Genomic DNA, 20,863 nt, shown 5'->3' with positions numbered 1-20,863 from the left:
CCAGGGAGCAGAGCGATCCCAAGGCGTGCATCCACCTCGGCAGCGACTCCCCGGAGCCGCCCTGAGGCTGGGAACAGCTTGAACTTTCTGGTCACGCCACCACGTCCTCCTCCTCTTCCTCCCTCGGTCACACCCCGAGCTGCTGGCGGTGCCCAGGCTCTGGGAATGAGGCCGGCGAGGCCTTTCCTCCCTGCGGATCGTGCCCAGGCAGCGCCGCAGGATCCTGCGAGGGCTGTTTCCGCCTGTTGCTCTCGGCAAAGGAGCCGCGGCAGCAGCAAGACGAAGGAGGAGCTTTTCCACCGCTTCCTCCAGCGCCGCAGCTCCAGCTGCTCCCTTCCCGGCTGCGTCCGAGGAGGCTTTGCAGGATCGGTGGAACATTCCCGGGTTTAGTGTCCCTCTCCGAGTGTGCCCTCCTGCTCCCTGAGATGCCCCCATCCCGGGACCAGCTCCTGCTCCCAAATCTGTGGCCGGGGCGGGTTTTAAATCAACTCGAGCTTTTCCCATCGCGTTCTCCCGCGGGCTGGGGAGGGCGCGGGGCCCCTCGCTGTGCCCGCTGCCCGCCGGCTCCCACGCCCGCTCGCCACTTTGGCAGCGCCCGAGCCAAGGTCAAGGCTGGCGGCCGCGGGGTGTGGGCGCAGGTGGGACGGAGCCCGGGTGTTGCAATGCCGGGGCTGGGGCAGCGCGGTGCCAGGACGGAGCCGGTTTTCCCAGCGGGACTGCGGGGGGGACACCGGGCACTGCCCAGCGCCCGGCTCCATCCTGCCCATCCCCCTCCCCTCCCCCCCGGCAATTAGCGCGGCTAATTACCCGCTGGGGGTACACTCGCAGCCTCTCCCTGCTCCCGGGGGCGGCAGGAGGGACGCGGGGCGGTGCGGGAGGAGTGGCCGGGGGGGGGGCCGTGGGGCGCCGCGCTGCCGGGCCGCCCCGAGCGCTGCCTTCCTCCTCCTCCTCCTCGTCCTTCTCCTCCTCCTCCCTCTTCCCTCCTCCTCCTGCCGCTCCTCCCGCCGCCCGGCCCGGCCCGGCTCCGCTCGCCATGGGAGATGTGGTCTCCACGCACCTGGACGAGGGTCGCCGCCAGCACATCGCGGGTGAGCCCCCGACGCGCCCCCCGCTCCGCTCGTCCTCGGCGGGATCTCCCCATCCCTCCTTCAACCCCTTTGGGAACCCCCCTCGCTCAGCGTTCCCGGGACCCCCACGCCTGCTCTTCGCCTCTCTCTCGCTGTCTAAACTTTTTAATTTTTAGCTTTCCCGTGGTTTTGCCTGGGCGCAGCTCGGGGGGCTCCGGGGGGTACCCGAAGTGCCCGTCTGCCTCCCAAATGAAAGGCTGGGTTGTGCCGGGGGTGTTTTTGTTGGCGGCGGGGCTCGGGGACCCCTCGGGCTGCGGGGAGGGGAGAGGGGAGCTGGGCTCCGGGGGATGCTGGAAGCCGGGTCCAGCGCGAGGACACCGCTGTCAGCACGGGGACTGCTGGGGCTGGCTGGCAGATGAGTCTCATCCCCCTTTGCATTGCTGGGAGATCATTAGGAAAAACCCCCCTCAAAGGTTCTGGCTGCCTCCAGCCTGCCCCGGCACAGGCAGGACACAGCAGTGCCCCCGCCAGCGCCGTGGGACGGGCAAGGGTGACAATGGGGTCATTGAGAGCCCGTCTGTCCCCGGGCGGCAGCGCCTCGCCCGTGGCACAGGATGTCTGGCCAGAGCTGCCTGGGAAGCGCGGAACGCGGGGTTACGGCTCCGCACAGGCTGGGATTGTGTGAAGCAGTGACTGGGGGGGTCAGGGCTGCTAATTGGGGTCTGTGGTGACACTCCTGACCCCTGTGAGTGGGGTCACCCCTCCGTCGCGGTGCTGGGCTCCCCCAAGCCATTTTGTGATGCGGGCTCTTGGCTCCCCGGGGCTGCTGAGCGGGTAGGACGTAACCTCCGAGCCCTTTCACGCCCCAGCTTTGGTTTCAGCTCCCCAGGCAGGCAAAGCCTCGTCTCCAGTGGGTGAAGCCACCCCCGCACCCAGCGGAGCTGCACCTGGGTGGGTGTCACCACCGAGGGTGGCTTCGTGCTGGACCTTGTGGTCTCGCAGGCAGCTCAAGGGCTGGGGAGTGCCGATGTTTTGGAGGTGACTCCGCCATATCACTCCTCTGTCTCGGCCATAAAGCCGCGGGAGTGGCTCTGAAGTCCTTTTGTCCCCGAGGGCTCTGGGGGAAGAGCTGCTGCCGGCGGAGCAGCGCTGGAGCTGCCGTGGGGCTGGCACAGGGACACGGTGTCTCGCGGAGCAGCCCCTCCGCCCTGCCAGGCCCCATCCTGGCAGGAATGCTTACGTGGTATGCGGCTCAGCAGGACGCCAGCAGGTTTCTGAGCTTTGAAGGAGAGCTTGGAACTCGCTCTGGGGTTTTCATCTCGCATTCGTTAAAGCTCAGCCCGGCTGATCCGCGAGGCTGCACCGGGTCGGGGCTGCCCGTGGCGTGTTTGGATCCAAAGCAGATCCTGAATCTCCCTGTAACTTGCTGGTTGTCTGTGCAGAGATAGCTCCCTGTGCAAGCCCCTGTGATCCTAATCCTGAAGAATAACAAGGAAAAGCCTGGCTGGGTTTCCTGTGCTGGGATCTGTCTCTGCTGGGTCAGGGATTGGGTGTTTGCAAGGCCAGGCTGGATGGTTGCACCCCGGCAGGGGCTGAGCTGTCAGCCCAGGGTGGGTTTTAACCCATGCTTGGGGGCTGCAGAGGCCTTTTCGTGGGAAAAAAGTTTTAATGGGAAAAAGATTTCCTGAGGGGAAAAAAAAAAATATTCCCGTGAAATAGGATTATGGAGACTGGGCTGGAAGATGCTGCAGCTCCAGAGGTTTTGGGGTGAGTAGGGGGGGACACACCTGTACTGGGACACCTCCCTGGGAGAGACTGGGGCAAACTGGGTTCCTGGAGCACCTCTGTGCTCCTGCCAGGGCTCCTGGCTGGCTGAGGAGCCCCCGGAGCTGGGAGGGGCTGTAACCCAGCAGGCAAGGCACGACTTGCTGTCAGGCATGCAAAGCAACGTGGCGGGGAAAACTCCGGGTTTTCCTGCCTAGCTCGGCCTGCTCTCCGCTGCCGCTGCCCCAGGAGGGATCCAGCCCTTCTCCAAGCAGCTTTTCCCACTTGTCCTCCCAAATTTGGGGAGTTTGGATTTGCTGTCCAGGCTGCCATGACCCCTGGTTGCTAGAGGAACAGGAGCTCTTTGTGCTTGGCAGGGCTTCCCAAGGTTGCAGCCTCTTAGACCAGCAGAGCTGCTGGGGAGAGCCTGGGCCAGACCTGTGCCCCTCCTGGGAATGGGTTACAGGCAGGAGGAGGTGGGAAAAGCCCTGCCATGCCCACAGTGCCCAGGCTGTGGAGGTCCCATGCCCTGTCCCAGCCCATGCGGTTGTGGCTGCGTGAGGCTCGTGCCAATGTCTCCCAGAAGTCACGAGCCACACACGTGTGACTTGGGTGGCTCAGGACCAGGGTCTTTCCTCCCTCTGGTGGGGCTGGAGGGCTCCAGGCAGGCATGGAGGCAGCTCCCTGCTGGGGATGCTGGGGCTGTCTGGAGGAGCTCTCTGCAGCTCCTGCACTCCAGTCTCCAGGGTCTCTCTGACCAGTGCTTCCTCCTGCCACCATGGTTTGGACATCTTCCTGCCGGAGTCATCCAGTTTGTTTGTCAACACCCTTCGGCTGCCCTCCTCCTCCTCTTCCTCCCAGATGTGGTTTGGGAGTTGCTTCCAACCTGCTCTATGGGCTGGAGCAGGGACTGGCTCATCCTCCATGTGCAAGGATGCCCTGCATGGGCACCCTCAGCTGGGCACACGAGGGTGGCAGGGATGGAGTGTCCTGGGAAACCAGGGTGTCACTGGGTGCCCTGGAGTTTTGCAGTGTCCTCTCCTGCCCGGGGCAGTGGGTGCTCTCAGCATGGGACTGGATGAAGCTCTTCCCTCATGCTGGAGTAACTCCTTCCCTAGGGCATCCCATGGACCCCTCCTGCTGGGGGCTGAGGTGAAGTGTGGCTGGCAGGAGCTGGCTGGGGTCTGGGTGGAGCTGGTGCTCCTGAGCCCAGGGGTGGCAGAGCCCAGGGATGCAGCACGAGCCGCCGGATGTCTCCGTGACCAGAGGGATGTGGGGGTGGGCGGCAGCACAGGGAGGGTCCCTGGGAGCTCACACCTTGCTCTGGCATCTCCGGGGAGTCGCCAGCCCGTTAATTACGGAGTGAAGCAGCTGCTAATTTCGGGGTAGGACTTCCACGGGCACCAGCCCACGCAGAGGTGGCGGAGGTGACACCGAGCCTCATCCCTGGAGCCGGACCTGCAGCCTCCCTGCTCCAGCCAGCTTTGCGGGGCATCGGTGTCTGCATATCCCTGATCCCACCAAGCAGGAGGCTGGATGCCGATGGCATGGGCTGCAGGGCCGGCTCCAGATGTGCCAGAAGGCACCAGGCTGTGGCGAGCCCCAGGGATGGAGGGCTCGGTGTCCTCCTCCTGCTGGCAGCGGGAGCAGGTTCTCTGTGGCTTTTCCCTAAGCGTGACACTCATTTCCCAGCCTTTGCCGCAGCTCAGCTCCAGCCGGCGTGGGAGGCAGAGGCTGCCGGGCTCTGGGGTTGGTCTTGAGGCTGAAACCCTCACCCTGCCCCGGGGGAGCCGCGCAGGGAGGCTCCGAGGGCTCGGCGCTGCAGCCGTGGAGTGGTTTCTCCCAACGAAACGTGTGTCTTTCATCGCCAAATAAATAACTCCCCTGGCACGTCAGGGCTCCCTGCCAGCGGCGAGGGCTGGTTCTGGCAAGCTGAGGCTTTACCTGCAGCCGTCGTGTCGGGGCACGGGGCTCGCTCCGAGGCAGCGTGTTGGGGCAGGGGACATTGTTCTGGTGGCCTTCCCACGTGGGCGGGCCATGGGAGCCCTCCCGGCCGTGCTCAGCCCCGGGGCAGAGCCTGCCTTCCCTCGAGGAGGGCTTTCCCTGCCTCCCCCAGCCGGGGTTTAGCCGCAGGCCTCGGCTGGAGCGAGCTGGGGCACGCACGGAGGGGATCCCTGCTCTGCCTGCGAGCGGCAGGGCTGGGGCAGGAGGAACTGAGCCAGGATGGCAGCTGAGAGCTCTCCTTGGGCCAGCCCAGGGAGAGAAAACATCCCCAGAGCAGGACACCCCCACGGCAGTGTCAGACACCCCAAAACCCACTGCAGGGACACAGCCAGGAGCTGGGATTTCCCAAGCCTTTGCCTCCCCTCCTGTCCAAATCACTGCAGAAGCTGGCTTAGAGCTCAGAGGGGCTCGGTGCCTCTTGGCACAGCCCCTGTCAGCTCCATCCCACCCTCCTGGGACCGGCAGGCTCCCGTGTCTCCAAGCTTTCCAGCAGGAAGAAGGGCTGGAGGGATCCAGAGATGTTTATCCACGGGCACTTGATGGGGCAAGGTGTTTAGGCAGGTGAGGATGGGCTCTCCAGGACCTGCTCTGCCCCTGCAGGATCCAGCTCTGCTCCCACCACCCACTTTGTGGGGGATCTCACCTCATCCTGGGGCTGCAGCCCCCAGAGCCCACCTGGTGAGGTCCCCAAGCAGGAGCTGTGCCCCGTCCCCAGCCCCTGGCTGGCCTTGAGGCCTTGTCCCGTGCCTGGGGGTGCCTGCAGTGGCTCCATGGAGAGCCCAGTGCCGGGGCCAGGAGGGGAGGGAGGAAGGGGCAGAGCAGAGCAGCTTTTGCTGCCTCCCAGTCTCTTGGACCAGCAGGGGAGGAAGCAATAAAACTCCACCTTTTCCCCCTTTTCAAAGGGAAAGAGCAGCGACATCTGACACAGGCCCCAGCTCTGGTAGAGCACAGTGCCCTTCTCTGTGCCTTCCTGCCCTTTGCCATGCCCTCCTGCCCTTCTTTGTCTACTCCTGCCCTCGCTGGCAGGGATCTCTCTGGGGAATTCCTCTTGGGAACTCGGCCTCCTTCACTAGGGGAGTCCCCAGATGGGACAGTCCCTCACAGCAGGATGGATGGGACACTGCCCTGGAGGTGACAGAGGACCTGGGGCAGGGTCTCGCCCATCTCCTGCTATGCTGGTGGTTCCTGGGACACAGGACACTTGTCCTGGCTTCCTCTCTCCCTCTGCCAGCTCTGCTCAGCCCCTTGGGAGGTTTCCCTGCATGAAGGAATGTGCCCAAAGCTGAGGTGAGCCAGCTCCCAGACCCCAAAGTAGTGGTGGGACAGCATCCTGTGGGATGGGTATGGAGGAGCTGGGGAGGGAGCTCCAGGACAGGCTCCAGGACAGGCTCAGGGCTCTTTTCTTCAAATCCCTCTTGGCTGGGTTGTTTTTTTGGATACACATAAAAATCTTTGTTTGGTCTCCTCCCCTGGGGCTGGATTGGGTTTCCCACTGGCACTGTCCAGCTGGGCACAGGGACAGCGTGCCAGGTTTGGTGCCTCTCCCTGGGGCTGGGCATGAGGGGACACAAGGGAAGCGGCTGCTGGGACATCCCGGAGCACGGACTGCCTGCCCCCAGCTGCCCCCAGCATAGGAGATGCCCAAGTTTGCTCCATCCCCTTTGCCGTGGGGACCTCAGCTCCCTGTCCCACGGCTCCCAGGAGGATGTGGATGCCTGTGCACACCCCGGATTGCGCCATTCCCGAGGGCTGCAATGCAGCCCAGCCGGTGCTGGGGGATGAGCTGGACCTTGTCTGGGCAGGGGTGGTGCTGGGTCCCACCCTGCTGCGGTGAGAACCAGAGCGGTGGCAGCTCTTCTCCACCCTGGCCAGGTGCTGGTGGCACCCAGGGGGACGAGGGACACATGGGGTGATGTGGTTGCAGCCAGGATGAGGGCAGTGGGTGCTGGTCCAGCTCAGGGTTTGGGGTTGGTGTTCAGCTTGAGCCAAGTCCCCTACAGGGATGCTCCATCCTCCCACAGCCACCTGTGTCCATGGGACATATCCTGACAGTCCTGGGAGTGCAGTCACCTCTGCTGGTGGCTTGAGCCCGGTCCCTGTGCCCACTGTCAGGTGGCTCTCTGCTTTGGGGTGGCTTTAACCCAGCTGTGAGGGCACCTGCGCCCCACGGCCTTGGAGCATTGCCCCAAAGGCTGCTCCAAGGGGAAAGGAGGGCTTGCAGGTGGGATGGGGGCAGGAATCTCCTCCTCCCACATCCCTCGGAGGCTGTTTGGGCAGGGAGGCTCAGGGCAGGCACCTCGGCCCAGCCCCGGGAGCCGCTGGAAGGCCCCGCTGCTGTTTGTTATTCACAGGCACATTCCTCGCACGCAGCAGCCCCGCACTGCCTTGTTCCCGGGAAGCAGCGGGACACCGGCATCCACGCCACGGGAAAACACCCGCCGGCACGTAGCCGGCCGCTGATCCCTGTCCTGCCGGGCTGGACGTGACCCCGAGCCACGGCAAGGGGCTGGAGCAGGGGGCTGAGCCCAGCTCACAGCTGGGACAGCGGAGCAGGAGCAGCAGTGTCTGAAGAAGCAGCAGAAGGTGTCCAAAGCTTGGCTGAGAGTGGTTTTTTCAGTGTTTTTCAGCTGTTCAGAGGTTGAGGAGCTGCTGCTGAATGTGCTGCATCATTTTTAAACCCGTGCTTGGCTCCAGAGCCTCGCAGGGCCATGGGAGCACGGCTGTGTCCCGGCAGGTTGGATTGCCGTGGGCTGGGAGGGCAGCGGCGTTGGTGGTGGGAGCTGGGCTGGGTGCTCCAGGGTGGGCACGCAGCCCTGGGTGGGCACGCAGCCCTGGGAGCACCCGCGGGGTCCCAGCCGGCCGAGGGGGCAGCGCAGGGTGCTGGGGATGGGGGCAGCTCTCAGAGCCGTGTCCCCGGCGGGTGCCCCAGCCCTGCGCTGGCACCACGAGCGCTTCTGATTCATCCGGGGGCAGAGCCCGGCACGGCACAGGCACGGCCAGAGAGGATGAACCGGTTCAGGCCCGGCCCCAGCTGGTTTCTCCGGCGAGGCTCCGCTGCCTCATCCCTTCCTACCCGGCCTGCCCAGCCTTCCCAGCGCGGCTGAGTCACAGCGCAGCCGGCCGCTCCCGACTGCTGCCTGGGGGAGGCACGGCGTGCTCCCTTTCCACCCCCACCGGCCTTCGGAGCTGGTTTTGGGCTATATTTTCAGTTCTGAAAATATTCCCCATGGATTTTGGATAGTGCTGGAGCCTGGCAGTGCCCCTGTCCTGCCACCTCCCTGGCGCTGAGGTGTGCCTGGCATCAGAGCAGCCTCTGCTCCTGTTTTGTTCCAGTCAAGCTCAGTGCCAGTCCTGAGAGCAGCCCGGAGCAGGAACACCCCGGGGTGGGTTTGGGTGGGTTTGTGTGAAGGGTGCATTTGGGTGCGGGGAGGTCAGAGGGGAAACTCTCCCAGATTTTGCCCTCCCACATTTTCCTTTCCCTGCTTCAGCCTCTCCTGGTTTGTATGAGAGAAGGAAATATGGAGAGCTGCTGGGTCAGCCCCTGGGTTTTGCTGTTATTAGGAACAAAACTTCCTCCAGCCCTTCTCTGTCACAGTGCCCCGGGGTGAGGAACTGGTGCCCAACTTCCCCCAGTCCTGGCATCTCCTCTGGGTGCTCAGCCGGGCTGAGTCAGGCCCATATGAAGGAGTTTGCGTTTCTGGGTGGAAATGAGCTCACATTCAAATTCCCGAAACCCTAAACTGCCGGCTGGGGCTTAACCCTTTGGGTGCACCCATTGGCTCTGCAGGGTTCCTGTGCCCCATCCGTAGTGGCACTGTCCCTTGTGCTGGCTGTCACTGCACTCCTGGTGCTCAGCCTACCTGGAGCCATCTCCTGCTGTCACTGTCTTTCCCAAATTCCTGCTGGGGTGAGCCTGGGATGAGCCAGGACAGCCCAGGGCCATGGGTCCTGCTCAGAGCTCGTGGGGTGCCCTGGGCACCTCATCCATGGCATCCTGTGCCCCCCATCCATGTGTGCACCCCATCCTCGCCGTGCTGTGCCCTCGGGGGGATGCCCACACACTCTGTCTGCACAATGCCAGGATTTGGGACACAGGAGGACAGCCGAGGGACAGTGGGAACATCCCCTGGCTGTGCCTGGACCAGGCAGTGGAGAGGGCTGGAGCAGCCCCACGGAGAGGGATGACCTGGGGACATCACCTGGGGACAGTCAGTGGCATCCACGTCCCTGCAGTGGCTTTGTTTCCCTTGCTGGAAGAGCCATCAGCCATCACTGGCCCCGTCAGTGCCTTCGTGGTGATTGTCCCTATCAGTGCCAGTGGTCTGGGGCTGCTGGGAGCCCCCCCGCAGCCCTCCCCCGCTCACTAATCATTTACTGGCTAAATTAGTAATTAACTCCTCCCCCAGCAGCCTCAGCAAGCTGCCCACGGGTCACCTGTCCCACAGGGACTGTCAGCAGGGCAGGGACCCCCAGCAGAGGGACGTGAGGACGTGTCCCCACCGTGTCTGCTCCTGCCCTGCAAGCACAGCCCTGCCATCACCCCCGGCTGAGCTGCCCGGGGGACACCGGACACTGCGTGGGGCCGGGGGGAGCTGGCCTGAGTCCGGCTGTCCCACAGGGCTGGGGAAGGAGCCAGACCAGGCCATGACCCCCCCACCCCCGGCCCGGGGGTTCTGCTTCAATGGGCTGTTTTGGCCTTTTTGTTTTTCTTAATTTTTTCTGGACCAAGAGGAAAATTCCCTGCCTGGGGTGAGGCATCCCTGTGGCACCCACAGGGGTTTGGGCACCCTGTGCCAGCTCCTGCTGCCACTCCACTCCTGGGATAGTGGAAGATGTCCCTGCCCATGGCAGGGCGTGGAATGGGATGAGCTTTGAGGTCACTTCCAACCCAAACCAATCTTTTCTTCCACGATTCCACGATTCCACATCCTCCCAGGGGGCTTCTGGGGAGGGCTGGGATTCCGAAGGCACCTCACCCCCTGGACAGATGTAAAGGGGACACGTGAGGGCCGTGGCTGCCAGACGGGATGTGGGCTTGGAGGAGGATGCAGATGACTGTTCCCTCTGGGATTTGCCAGCTGCTGGCCTGCAGCCCCTCCAAGGGGGGTGTGTGAGCACACGTGTGTGGGTGTGCATGTTGGAGAAGAGAAGGTCCTGTGGATACCTCATAGCTCCTTCCAGTGTCTGAAGGGGCCACAAGGAATTTGGAGAGGGACTTTCATGGGGAATTGTAGTGACAGGACAAGGGGGAATGGCTTCAAACTGAAAGAAGGGAAATTAGGTGAGATATTGGGAATAAATTGTTCCCTGGGAGGGTGGGCAGGCCCTGGCACAGGGTGCCCAGAGCAGCTGTGGCTGCCCCTGGATCCCTGGAAGTGTCCAAGACCAGGCTGGACAGGGCTCGGGGCACCCTGGGACAGTGGAAGGTGTGTCTGGGGTGGCACTGGATGGGCTTTAAGGTCCTTCCAACCCAACCCATTCCCTGCTGATGGGTGTGCCTGTGTCTGTGGGTGCCCCAGAACTCTGGTCCCCACTGCCTTTGGGAGCAGCTGAGGGACCAAGCCCTGGGGACTGAGCCCTCGGGACACACCTGGGCTGAGCCATGTCCCTGTCCCCACCAGGCTCTGTCCCACCAGGGACACGTGGCGTCCCCAATACCCCCGCAGGAGGTTGAGAGGACACTGAGAGAGAATGAGGAGGAGGAGGAGGAAGGACAAGGACATTTTGGAGCAAACCTGTGCAGGACTGACCTCCCCGTGGCTGAGTCTGCTGAGCAGGCTGCCCAGGCCTGGGCTGTTTCCAGCAGCACTCCCATTCTCACATGATCTCAAGGACATGAGGAAAATGAGCTCCGGACACACACTGGTGCTGGAAGGGCTCTCCAAGAGCCTGGGAATGCGGGATGGGGTTTCTGGAGCTCCCGCTGTGGTGGAACAACCTGCAGGCAGCAAATGCAGCAGCTGGAGGGAAGAGCAAGGTCCAGCTGTGCAGGCTGGGCTCCAGGTGATCGGGGCTCTGGGTCACACCTGCAGCTCATGGATTGTTTTTTTCCCCCACCTCTCAGAGGTGGGGCTGGCTCTGGTCTTATGGGAGGTTGGGATCACAGTTGGCTCTGCCTTGGGATGTGCCTGTGTTGGAGAGAGTCCAGAGGAGGCCATGGAGCTGCTCTCAGGGCTGGAGTCCCTCTGCTCTGGAGCCAGGCTGGGAGAGCTGGGGGTGTTCACCTGGAGAGAAGGCTCCAGGGAGAGCTCAGAGCCCCTTGCAGGGCCTAAAGGGGCTCCAGGAGAGCTGCAGAGGGACTGGGGACAAGGGATGGAGAGACAGGACACAGGGAATGGCTTCCCACTGCCAGAGGGCAGGGCTGGATGGGATATTGGGAAGGAATTGTTCCCTGGGAGGGTGGGCAGGCCCTGGCACAGGGTGCCCAGAGCAGCTGTGGCTGCCCCTGGATCCCTGGCAGTGCCCAAGGCCAGGCTGGACATTGGGGCTGGGAGCAGCCTGGGACAGTGGGAGGTGTCCCTGCCCAGGGCAGGGGGTGGGATGAGTTTTAAGGTCCCTTCCAAACCATTCCATGATTCCATGTGTGGGGCTGATTACGCTGCTGGAGATGTTTCCAAGGGCAGCACACAGCCAGTCCCGGCTGCTGGACCAGCTTGGACAGTTTGCCTTTGGAACCCTGAAGGCAAAATCCACCTCCTGCCCTGGCTCAGAGGGACCAAGACCCAGCCAGGGCTGCCCTGGCCGGGCCGTGACCTCGGAGCAGGCGAGGGCTGCACCTGCCTTTGGGGCACCGATGGCTCCAGGGCTGTGCCCTGGCCGTGCCCTGCCTGGGCTCGGTGACAGCTGCGGTGGCACGGCCGGTCCGGGGGCTGGGCAGGACAGGAGCCTCCTCTCCCGGCTGGTTTCACCCACAGGAGCCCCGGCCTCTGCGCTCCTCGAGCGTCACCCACGACAAGGACAAAGCTGTGCTGCCCTGCTCTGTCCCCGTGTCCTCACGGGGCCACCTGCCCTGCTGTGCCCACAGCACCGGCTGGGTGTGGGGGTCCCTGGGGACCTGGCAGGGAGGGCTGGAGCGTGGCTGGGAGCTGCTGTGGCCCTGTCCTTGCTCCCAGCATCCCACACCCACATCGGCTCGGGCTTTGCCGATGCCCAGAGCCCTCTCCGTGCCCTCCCCGGCTGTGCAGCCCCTTTATCCCCCTCCTCCTGCAGCCACCACGCGCGGCTGAGTCACGGAGAGGCAGGAGGGGCGCTGGAGGCTGGGGACAGAGGAGCTCTGTGAGCAGAGGTGCTGGCACAGGGATCCTGCTGAGCCAGGCGTTGGTGCTGCCGGTGCCCTTGGAACCCTGCAGTGGCTTCCCCTGCCAGGAGCCGGCAGCCAGCGGGACGTGCCAGGGCCTGCGCCAGCCCCGCCGCCCCGCTGGGTGTGACAGGGACCGGGGGGTGGCAGGGGGAGGGTGCGGGTGCTGCGGTCCCCTGGCAAACACCGCGATTGGGAAAGCGCTGTCGGTGGGTGGCTGGGGACACCCGTCCCTGGGAGGTCCCCGTGGGTGCTCCTGTTTGCCAAAGCACTTGGTGGGTGTGCTGTTGGTTGGGGGGGTGGGGTCCCTTCCCTCCTTTGCCATGATGGTGAGGGGTCTGAGGACAGGTGACAATCTAGGGGGCTGTGTCCTCTGTCCCCAGACCCCTCCAGCTCTTGGCTGGATGTGCAGCTAAAGCTGCCTAGGGAAGGACGGCCACTCGTGGGTGGCTTTGGTGGTGGAGCTGGAGCAGGGAATGCTCTCCGTAGCCCCCTGTGCTGAGCCAGGGAATGCTCTCCATAGCCCCCCGTGCTCTGTGTGCAGCCAGGGAATGCTCTCTGTAGCCCCCCGGGCTCCGTGTGCAGCCAGGGAATGCTCTCCGTAGCCCCCCGTGCTGAGCCAGGGAATGCTCTCCATAGCCCCCCGTGCTCTGTGTGGAGCCAAGGAATGCTCTCAGCACTTTTGAGAGGCTTGGCTCAGCCTGATGAAGGAGCTGGTGGGCGGCTGAGGCAGTTCCTGAGTGTGACACATCAGCCCTGCCAGGGTGTTGCGGATGTGAGGGGTCAGGACACCCTCTGGCATTGTCAGCGTGGGCTTCCCATCCTCTGCTCAGGCAAAGCCCGCTGTGCCACCACTAGCACCCCACATTTTGTCACCTCCTGATCCCACAGAGGGTCCGTGTCCCTCTTGCTTCCCCGGGCCTGCCACCAGGGCTACCAGGCAGGGAACACCAGTGGCCCCAGACATCCCCCCAGCACCCCGGAGAGTGCTGCTGAGCCGGGGCAGATTTAGTCACCTCGCATGTTTGACTGCAAGTCTTGTTCCAACCTCTGCAAATAATTGACTTTTGCTTTCCCATTTACTTAAACCCTCCTAATTGGCCCCGCTGTTAATCAGGGAAGAATGAGTGACTAAGCCTGCCCGGGGACCTGGGGCTCCTTTTTTCCCATGGACTGAAAGGAAATGAAACCTCAAAACGTCCTTTTAAATCTCAGCTGTCTGCATGGCTGCCCAGAGCCCTGGCCAAAACCACACGGCTTGGGAGACAGGAATTGCAACAGAGGGGCTGCAGGGATGCCAGGAGGAAAGGCCAAAATCCAGGCTGAGGAATTGCTGTGCTGGGATGAGCTGGGGTGTCCCATCCTTTGCTGTGAATTTGTTAAATTCCCAGGGGTTTCCCAGCCTGATGCTGGTCTGTAGTTCGCTCCTGTGGCTGGTAGTGCCGGCATCTCCTCAGGGATGGCTCCATCCCTCCTTGGGCAGCATTTTCCTCTGGAGCTGCTCATCCCATGGGGATTTGCAGCACCCTGCAGCAAAGCTGCTCCTTGTGCTGCCTTGGCTGCCAGCACAGCTCCGGGCCGGCTCCTGCTGGAGGTTTTGGCTGCCGCTGGAGGTTTTGGCTCCTGCTGGAATTTTTGGCTGCTGCCAGGCTGTGCCGTGAGGGTGTGGGGGCTGTTTTGTCTGGGTTCGTGCCCCCAGCATCGCGCTGGCTCCAGCACCGGGATGCAGAGCCAGGATCCGTCCTCCCCGCGCCCATCGCCGGCGCTCTGGCGGAGCCTGAGCCGTCAGAAATTGTTGGAGGAGGCTCAAATTCTTCATTTTTCACAGGCTCTGGGGCAAAGTTGACTGGGGAGTTCAAAGTCGAGGCCCCATGTGCCAAAAGCAGCTCGGGGGGAGTTGTTTCTCCAGCTTTGGGATGCTTCGGGACAGGGTTTTGGTGTGGGACCCCATGGGGAGTCTGGAGCAGGGGTGGGGAGGGTGCTGGGTGGGTCAGGGTGTCCAAGGGGGTCCCATGGCTGCCACATTGGGGCAGGAAAAGCCCCGTCCCTGCTGCTGGGGGTGGGTTTGCAATGTGCCCCCACACCCTGCATCGAGGGGCTGCCTGTGGGATGGAGAGCGTCTCCTCCAGTGTGGGGTGCACGGGGCTATGTGGCAGCTCAAGCTCTCCCAGCACCTTGGACTCATCCCAGATTGGAGTTTGGGGTCCTGGTGGGGGTTCCTGCCTCACATGGGGGGCTCCAGGCTGTCCTTTCCCCTGACCCTAACCCTAATCCCAACCCTGCTGCTTCACGAGCTGCAGGGCTGGGAGCCCCTTTGTGGGATGGCTCTTTGGGGGCACAGCGGGGTCAGGGGGGTTTGAGCAATGTTTGGGCTGAGCAATGGGGGGCTGTCCCTAATCCCAGCTGGCTGAGGTGATCGGAGCTGGGCCAGGAGCTGCACAAGGCACAGGAAGCCTCGGCACCGCCGGAATCAGCTCAATGTCAGGAATTTCCTGCCGGGGAGAGGAATCCATGAAATTAATGTGAAAGGCCAAAAAAAAGAGATCATCCTGACCCCAAATCAGGCCCTGGGCTGGGCAGGGAGGGCGGAAGGCAGCGGGTTCTGCCGTGGTCCCTGCACCAAAGGCTGTAGGGTGACAGGGGAAGGGTCTGGGTGGGTGCTGGGGGGTTTCAGGCCCCAAACCCAGCCCGTGCCTGACGTGGCTCTGCTGTCCCTTTGCAGAGAAGACGGGGAAGGTGCTGGGCGAGTTCTGCCGGTGCTACAAGGAGCAGTTTGGGGTAGCTCTCTTCAACAGCGTCCGCTATGAGATCGAGGGCGCCGGGGGCCCGCAGGCCCAGCTGCTCCACCGCAAGGTAAGGGCTCCGTCCCCCAGATCCACGTCCTTCCCAGAGCCCAGGCACGGCCCCTCTCCCTGTCTCACCCACCCTGCTGGGTGCAATGTGGCCCTGTGCTCCTGGTCCAGCCCGTCCCTGGGGCGTTGAGAGCCGTGGGGCTCCCTGGGATGGTTTTCATCCCCACCCCATGGAAGGGGCACGCGGAGGCAGCAGGGTAAGGCTGGCTTTGGATGTCGCAGGAGCTCAGGGACCCCTCAGTGCCCAGAGAAGCCCTGAGCAGCCGTGCCAGGCTGTGTCCTCCTGCTCCTGGCTGCGAGTGATGCTCCCACCTGGGCAAATTCCCAGGGAGGAGTAGGAAATCCCTGATCCCAGAGGTGGCTCTGAGTCTGACCTGCAACAGCCATGTGTGTCCTGCCTGGCTGAAGGGATGGGATTTGTGGCTGTGGCTTCTGGGGGGGTGGATCCTGCCTTCCCCTCCCTCCTCCAAAGGCAGATGCACCTCAGGTGGGGCTGCTCACAAGCTGACATGGCTTGAGGTCCTCCCCGGGGTGGCTTTCTTGGGGTTTTCCCTGGCCAGGTTGGTGGAGCTGCTGTCCTTGAAAGCAGGAGATGGGATTGCACATCTGCTTTTGTCTGGGGCTTAAAGGGGTGGCTCTGTTAAACCAATCGAGGAAATGCCTCCCTGAGCTCAGCCTCAAGCCCTGGGCGCTCCACAGTGGCTGTGTCCCTGACCCACCCATGAAGGTGACACCTTGCCCAGGCACCAGGACGTGCCCCATCCCCTCAGGGACCTGCCCGGGTGCTGGGTGTGTTAGGAAAAATAAAGGAGTGGAGGTTCCTGGAGAGGAGCCGGGCCCAGTGTCCTCAGCACCCCCGGGTTCCTCGGATGCCTTCAGCCCCCCCGGGAGGTGCCTCCATCCCCAGGTTGGTTGCTTCATCAAAAAGCTCCAGCAAGCAGCCCAGGAATGTCTGAGGGACAGCAGCAAGGTCGGGAGGTCAGGGACACTGCAAGTCTTGGAAAAACCCTGTGGAGAAATAGGAATTCCTCCTGCTCAGTGTCCTGTCTGCTGCCCAGCCCCTCGCAGGGACCCAGGAGTGCCACTGGCATGTCACAGTGCTCCAGACACCACATCTGTGAGGGATGAGCATCTCCACCTGTGCTTTGTGCCCTCCAAACATGCCCCAAAAAATTGTGGATGGCACGAGGATGGAGGGTGTCCTCCTGCCCAGCCTCAGCTGGGATGTGGCACTCAGGATTTTTAAATGTTCTTTATTTATTCCTCTTTTCCTGTGAGCTCTGTGGTGCTCGGAGCAGTGACACCAGGGGTGACACTGGTGGCCTTCCTGGGCAGGGGGGGACAGCAGGAACAGGGTGTGAAGGATGATCCAGGCACCTGAAACACCAGCAGGATACAACAGCAGTGAGAACATGGAATAAACACACCTGCCTTGGGTCTCTCCAGCAATCCAGAGCTCCTGAAAGCCCATCCCTGACACCCTCTGTGACAGGGATCGGGACAGCCCAGGGGCTCCCCGGCCCCTCCCTGCCCAGCCCCACAGTTTGGCACACACCTGCCTGTCCCAAATATTTGCTGGAGCTGGGAGGAGCCCCCTCGGTGCCTGCCGGGGGTGAGGAGGGTGTGTGAGGAGGGGACAACAGTGCTGGGGCTCTCCCCCAGAGCCGTGTCAGGGCTCAGCCTGGATTTTATCCCACCAGCAGCCCCGTCTGTGGGGCTCTGCCTGCCCTGACCCACTTGAGGAGGGCTCATTCCCCTCGCATGAGTCACTGGTGGGCACTCCCCAGAGCTGGCACCTCCTTTCTGTCCCCATCCCTGCTGGTGGCCTCAGGGTTTGGGTTCTCCTTCCTCCTGCTGGTCCCCAGCCCTGCAGGGCTCGCTTTGGGCTTGGTTTTCCCTGTTCCAAAGGCTTTGGGGAGCAGTGAGGAGCAGCCAAGCAGCTGTCAGACCTCCCCCAGCCCAGGGGGTGTGTGGTCGGGCCTTGGGGATGGCAGTGAGGGTCCTGTGAGCCGGGAGAAGAGTGGGAAAAACTCCTCCAGAATGGTCCTGCTGCCGGGGCAGGGTGGGATCCAAGCCCTGCTGGTCCCTCCTGGTGGCCACCGTGGTAGAGGGTGGGTGGCCACGACAGCAGAGGTGGCCGCCGCACGCTCCAGCCTTCACGAGAGCTCTCAGCTCCTGTTTATGTTCCTGGGATCATAAAAATTCCTGGGATGAATTCCTGGCTGCCTCAGGCAGGCTGTGTTTGGGATGGTGTCAACGCTGCCGGCCAGACAGTGCTGGAGAGCTGGGGAGGGGCTGCACAGCCGGGGGGACACGGGGTGTCCTTGGCCTGTTCCTGCCATGGAATCCTGTCATGGAATCCTGGAATGGTTTGGGGTGGAAGGGACCTTAAAGATCACCCAGTTCCACCCCCTGCCATAGGCAGGGACACTTTCCACTATCCCAGGCTGCTCCAAGCCCTGTTCAGCCTGGCCTTGGGCGCTGCCAGGGATCCAGGGGCAGCCACAGCTTCTCTGGGAATTCCATCCCAGCCCCTCCCCACCCTCCCAGGGAACAATTCCTTCCCAAAATCCACTCAAAATCTCTCCTGGTTTAAAACAGCTTTCACTGGTCCCAGTGAAGCCCAGAACATCTGAGCATCATCTGGTGCTGGGCTCTACGGGGTGGCTTCTTGCTTTTCCTCTTCCCTCTGTCCCATCTGGAGACCCTGCTGAGCAGGGCTTGGTCCCTGCCACCTGCAGATGCCTCTGGCAGCACCTCCTGGCAGCAGTGCCCCACATCCTCCCCGTGCCCCATGCCAGGGAAATTGCAGCAGCTGGAGCAGGGAATTGCTCCTGCAGGGCTCTGCTCCAACCTTCCCCTCATCCAGGGGAGCTGGGGTGGCTCAGCTGAGCTCGGTGTGTCCCAGAGGGGAGATGCCAAGGGCAGAGGTGTCACCAGAAGTGTCACCACGTGGTGCCCCTCAAAGGCATCACCCAGATGCACCAATTCAGGCACCAAACTTCGCCACGCTGTGGGAGAAGGTGCAGTGGAGACCCTCAGCACGGCCCTAGCGCAGAAACACCCACCCAACCCACCCTGGCCAGAGCTCGCTGAGCTCCCCAGGGCAGAGCTGTCCCCTGGCTGATCCCTTGTGCCTCCCACCTCCTGTCCCCTCCCTGCAGGTTCCACTGGAGGACCATGTCATCTACTCAGGCAACATCTTCCAGTACATCGAGGAGAACAAGAAGTGGAGGAACCGCTTCTGCGTGGTGCCGCACAACTACGGGCTGGTCCTGTACGAGAACAAACTGGTGAGGAGAATCCCCCTTCCAGCCATCTCCAGCGGGGTCATTCCCAAGGGGACACCCCATCCATGGCCATTTCTCCTGCTCAGGCCTACGAGCGGGAGCTGCCGCCCCGGGTGCTGGTCAACAGTGCTGGCTACAAGATCCTCACCTCCGTGGAGCAGTACCTGGAGCTGGTCAACAACAGCCTGCCTGGTGAGGGCCCTTGTGCTGCTGGGCAGCCCTTGGGGACCTTTGGGTGGGTTTGGGGGGTGTCATCCCTGAGGGCCTTCTAGAAAAGGGAGATTTTGGGGCGTAACATCCTTAAAGACCTTCTGGAAGGGGTAGGTTCAGGGTGTGATCCAGGAGGACCTTTTGGAAAGGGTGATTTTGGGGTGTAACATCCTTAAAGACCTTCTGGAAGGGGTAGGTTCAGGGTGTGATCCAGGAGGACCTTTTGGAAAGGGTGATTTTGGGGTGTAGCATCCTTGGGGACCTTTAGAAAAGGGTGGTTTTGGGGTGTAACATTCCTGAGGGACATGGGGAAAGTGGGTTTGGGGAGTAGCATCCTTAAAGACCTTCTGGAAGGGGTAGGTTTGGGGTGTGATCCCTGAGGACCTCCAGAAAGGTGGGTTTGGGGTGTAGAATCCTTAAAGAACTTCTGACAGGGATAGGTTTGGGGTGCAGCATCCCTGGGGACCTTCAGAAAAGAGTGATTTGGGGGTGTAGCATCCTTGGCAACCTTCTAGAAAGGGTGATTTTGGGATGTAGCATCCTTAAAGACCTTCTGGAAGGGGTAGGTTTGGGGTGTGATCCCCGAGGGCCTTCGGAAAAGGAGGATTTTGGGGTGTAGTATCCCTGGGAACCTTCTAGGAAAGGTGAGTTTGGGGTGCAGCATCCTTAAAGAACTTCTGGAAGGGGTAGGTTTGGGTGTAGCATTCCTGGGTACCTTTAGAAAGGTGTTGTTTTAGGGTGCAGCATCCATAGGGATGATGGAAGGGATCATTTTAGGATGAAGAATCCCTGAGGGGAAGAATCCTTCTTCAGGGAAGGGGTTTATTTGGGATGTAGCATCCCTGGGCACCTTTGGAAGGGGTAGTTTTGGGTAGTGGGGCTGTAGGGAAGGAGAACAGCCCCATCCCACAGTGGGGTGTGGGGTCTCTGCTGCTCAGGTCCTGTCACAGCCAGGAAGGGAGGGAGGGAGGGAGGGAGGGAGGAAGGAAGGAAGGAAGGAAGGAAGGAAGGAAGGAAGGAAGGAAGGAAGGAAGGAAGGAAGGAAGGAAGGAAGGAAGGAAGGAAGGAAGGAAGGAAGGAAGGAAGGAAAGAAGGAAGGAAGGAAGGAAGGAAGGAAGGAAGGAAGGAAGGAAGGAAGGAAGGAAGGAAGGAAGGAAGGAAGGAAGGAAGGAAGGAAGGAAGGAAGGAAGGGAGGAAGGAAGGGAGGAAGGAAGGAAGGAAGGAAGGAAGGAAGGAAGGAAGGAAGGAAGGAAGGAAGGAAGGAAGGAAGGAAGGAAGGAAGGAAGGGAGGGAGGAAGGAAGGAAGGAAGGAAGGAAGGAAGGAAGGAAGGCAGGAAAGGCAGGAAGGAAGGAAGGAAAGGCAGGCAGGAAGGAAGGAAGGCAGGAAAGAAGGAAGGCAGGAAGGCAAGGAAGGCAGGAAGGAAGGAAAGGCAGGAAAGGAGGAAGGCAGGAAGGAAGGAAGGCAGGAAGGAAGGAAGGAAGGAAGACATATCCATGGCTCCATGAGAACCACACGATTTTTAATTACTTTCAATTTTACTTTTCAGTTTTCATTCCAATTTCCTTTTGGGAAAAATGAGGCCATTTTTGCTTTTTTTTTTTTTTTGGGGGGGACAACTCCCAGCAAAAGCCTTTGGAAGGAGCTGAGGGCTCTGCATGTCCCTTCTGGACACCCCCAACCCTGCAGCTTCCCCATCCCTGCCCGGCTCCATCTCCCCATCAAACCATCCACCCTTTTCCACAGGTGTGACCCCCAAATCTGGGCACTCCCCCATCCTGAAGTGCCCCACGGATTTCCCACTGATCCTGTGGCACCCCTATGCCCGGCACTATTATTTCTGTGTGATGACGGGCAAGGAGCAGGAGAAGTGGCGGGCGGTGTTCCAGGACTGCGTGAGGCACTGCAACAACGGTGAGTGACATCTGAGGGTCACAGAGGGTGGTGGAGGCCCTGTGGTGGCCAGGTTGGGGTTTTTGGGACAAAGAGATGGTTTGGAGCTCATGAGGAGGAGTTGGGTGGCAGCTGTTGAGCAATGCTGGAGAAGGGAAGGATCTGGGGAGACACTTGCAGGGCCTAAAGGGGCTCCAGGAGAGCTGGAGAGGGATTTTGGACAAGGAATGGAGTGGCAGGATGAGGGGGAATGGCTTGGGATGTTGGGAATGGATGGGATGGGATGGATGGGAGATTGGGAAGGAATTGTTCCCTGGCAGGGTGGGCAGGCCCTGGCACAGGGTGCCCAGAGCAGCTGTGGCTGCCCCTGGATCCCTGGCAGTGTCCAAGGCCAGGCTGGACATTGGGGCTTGGAGCAGCCTGGGACAGTGGGAGGTGTCCCTGCCCATGGCAGGGGTGGCACTGGATGGGATTTAAGGTTCCTTCCA

General features: G+C 61.9%; 1 protein-coding gene across 1 annotated transcript in view; it reads left to right on the top strand.

Moving 5' to 3' along the window:
• The first annotated feature begins 909 nt into the window (after positions 1–909).
• Positions 910–20,863, top strand: part of NIBAN2 (niban apoptosis regulator 2) — a 30,614-nt gene continuing 10,660 nt past the window's right edge. Inside the window, exons 1-5 of the mRNA XM_069031686.1 lie at positions 910–1,088; positions 14,855–14,985; positions 18,149–18,277; positions 18,361–18,466; positions 20,229–20,396. Of these exons, the coding sequence (XP_068887787.1) occupies positions 1,034–1,088; positions 14,855–14,985; positions 18,149–18,277; positions 18,361–18,466; positions 20,229–20,396 (589 nt within the window). The 5' untranslated portion in view covers positions 910–1,033. The remainder of the gene's footprint in view (positions 1,089–14,854; positions 14,986–18,148; positions 18,278–18,360; positions 18,467–20,228; positions 20,397–20,863) is intronic.

The sequence above is a fragment of the Aphelocoma coerulescens genome, chromosome 17 (assembly GCF_041296385.1).
Source record: "Aphelocoma coerulescens isolate FSJ_1873_10779 chromosome 17, UR_Acoe_1.0, whole genome shotgun sequence".
NCBI classification, from domain to species: domain Eukaryota; kingdom Metazoa; phylum Chordata; class Aves; order Passeriformes; family Corvidae; genus Aphelocoma; species Aphelocoma coerulescens.
Note: the sequence above shows the minus strand (reverse complement) of the source record. Positions and strands in the feature narration are given on the sequence as shown.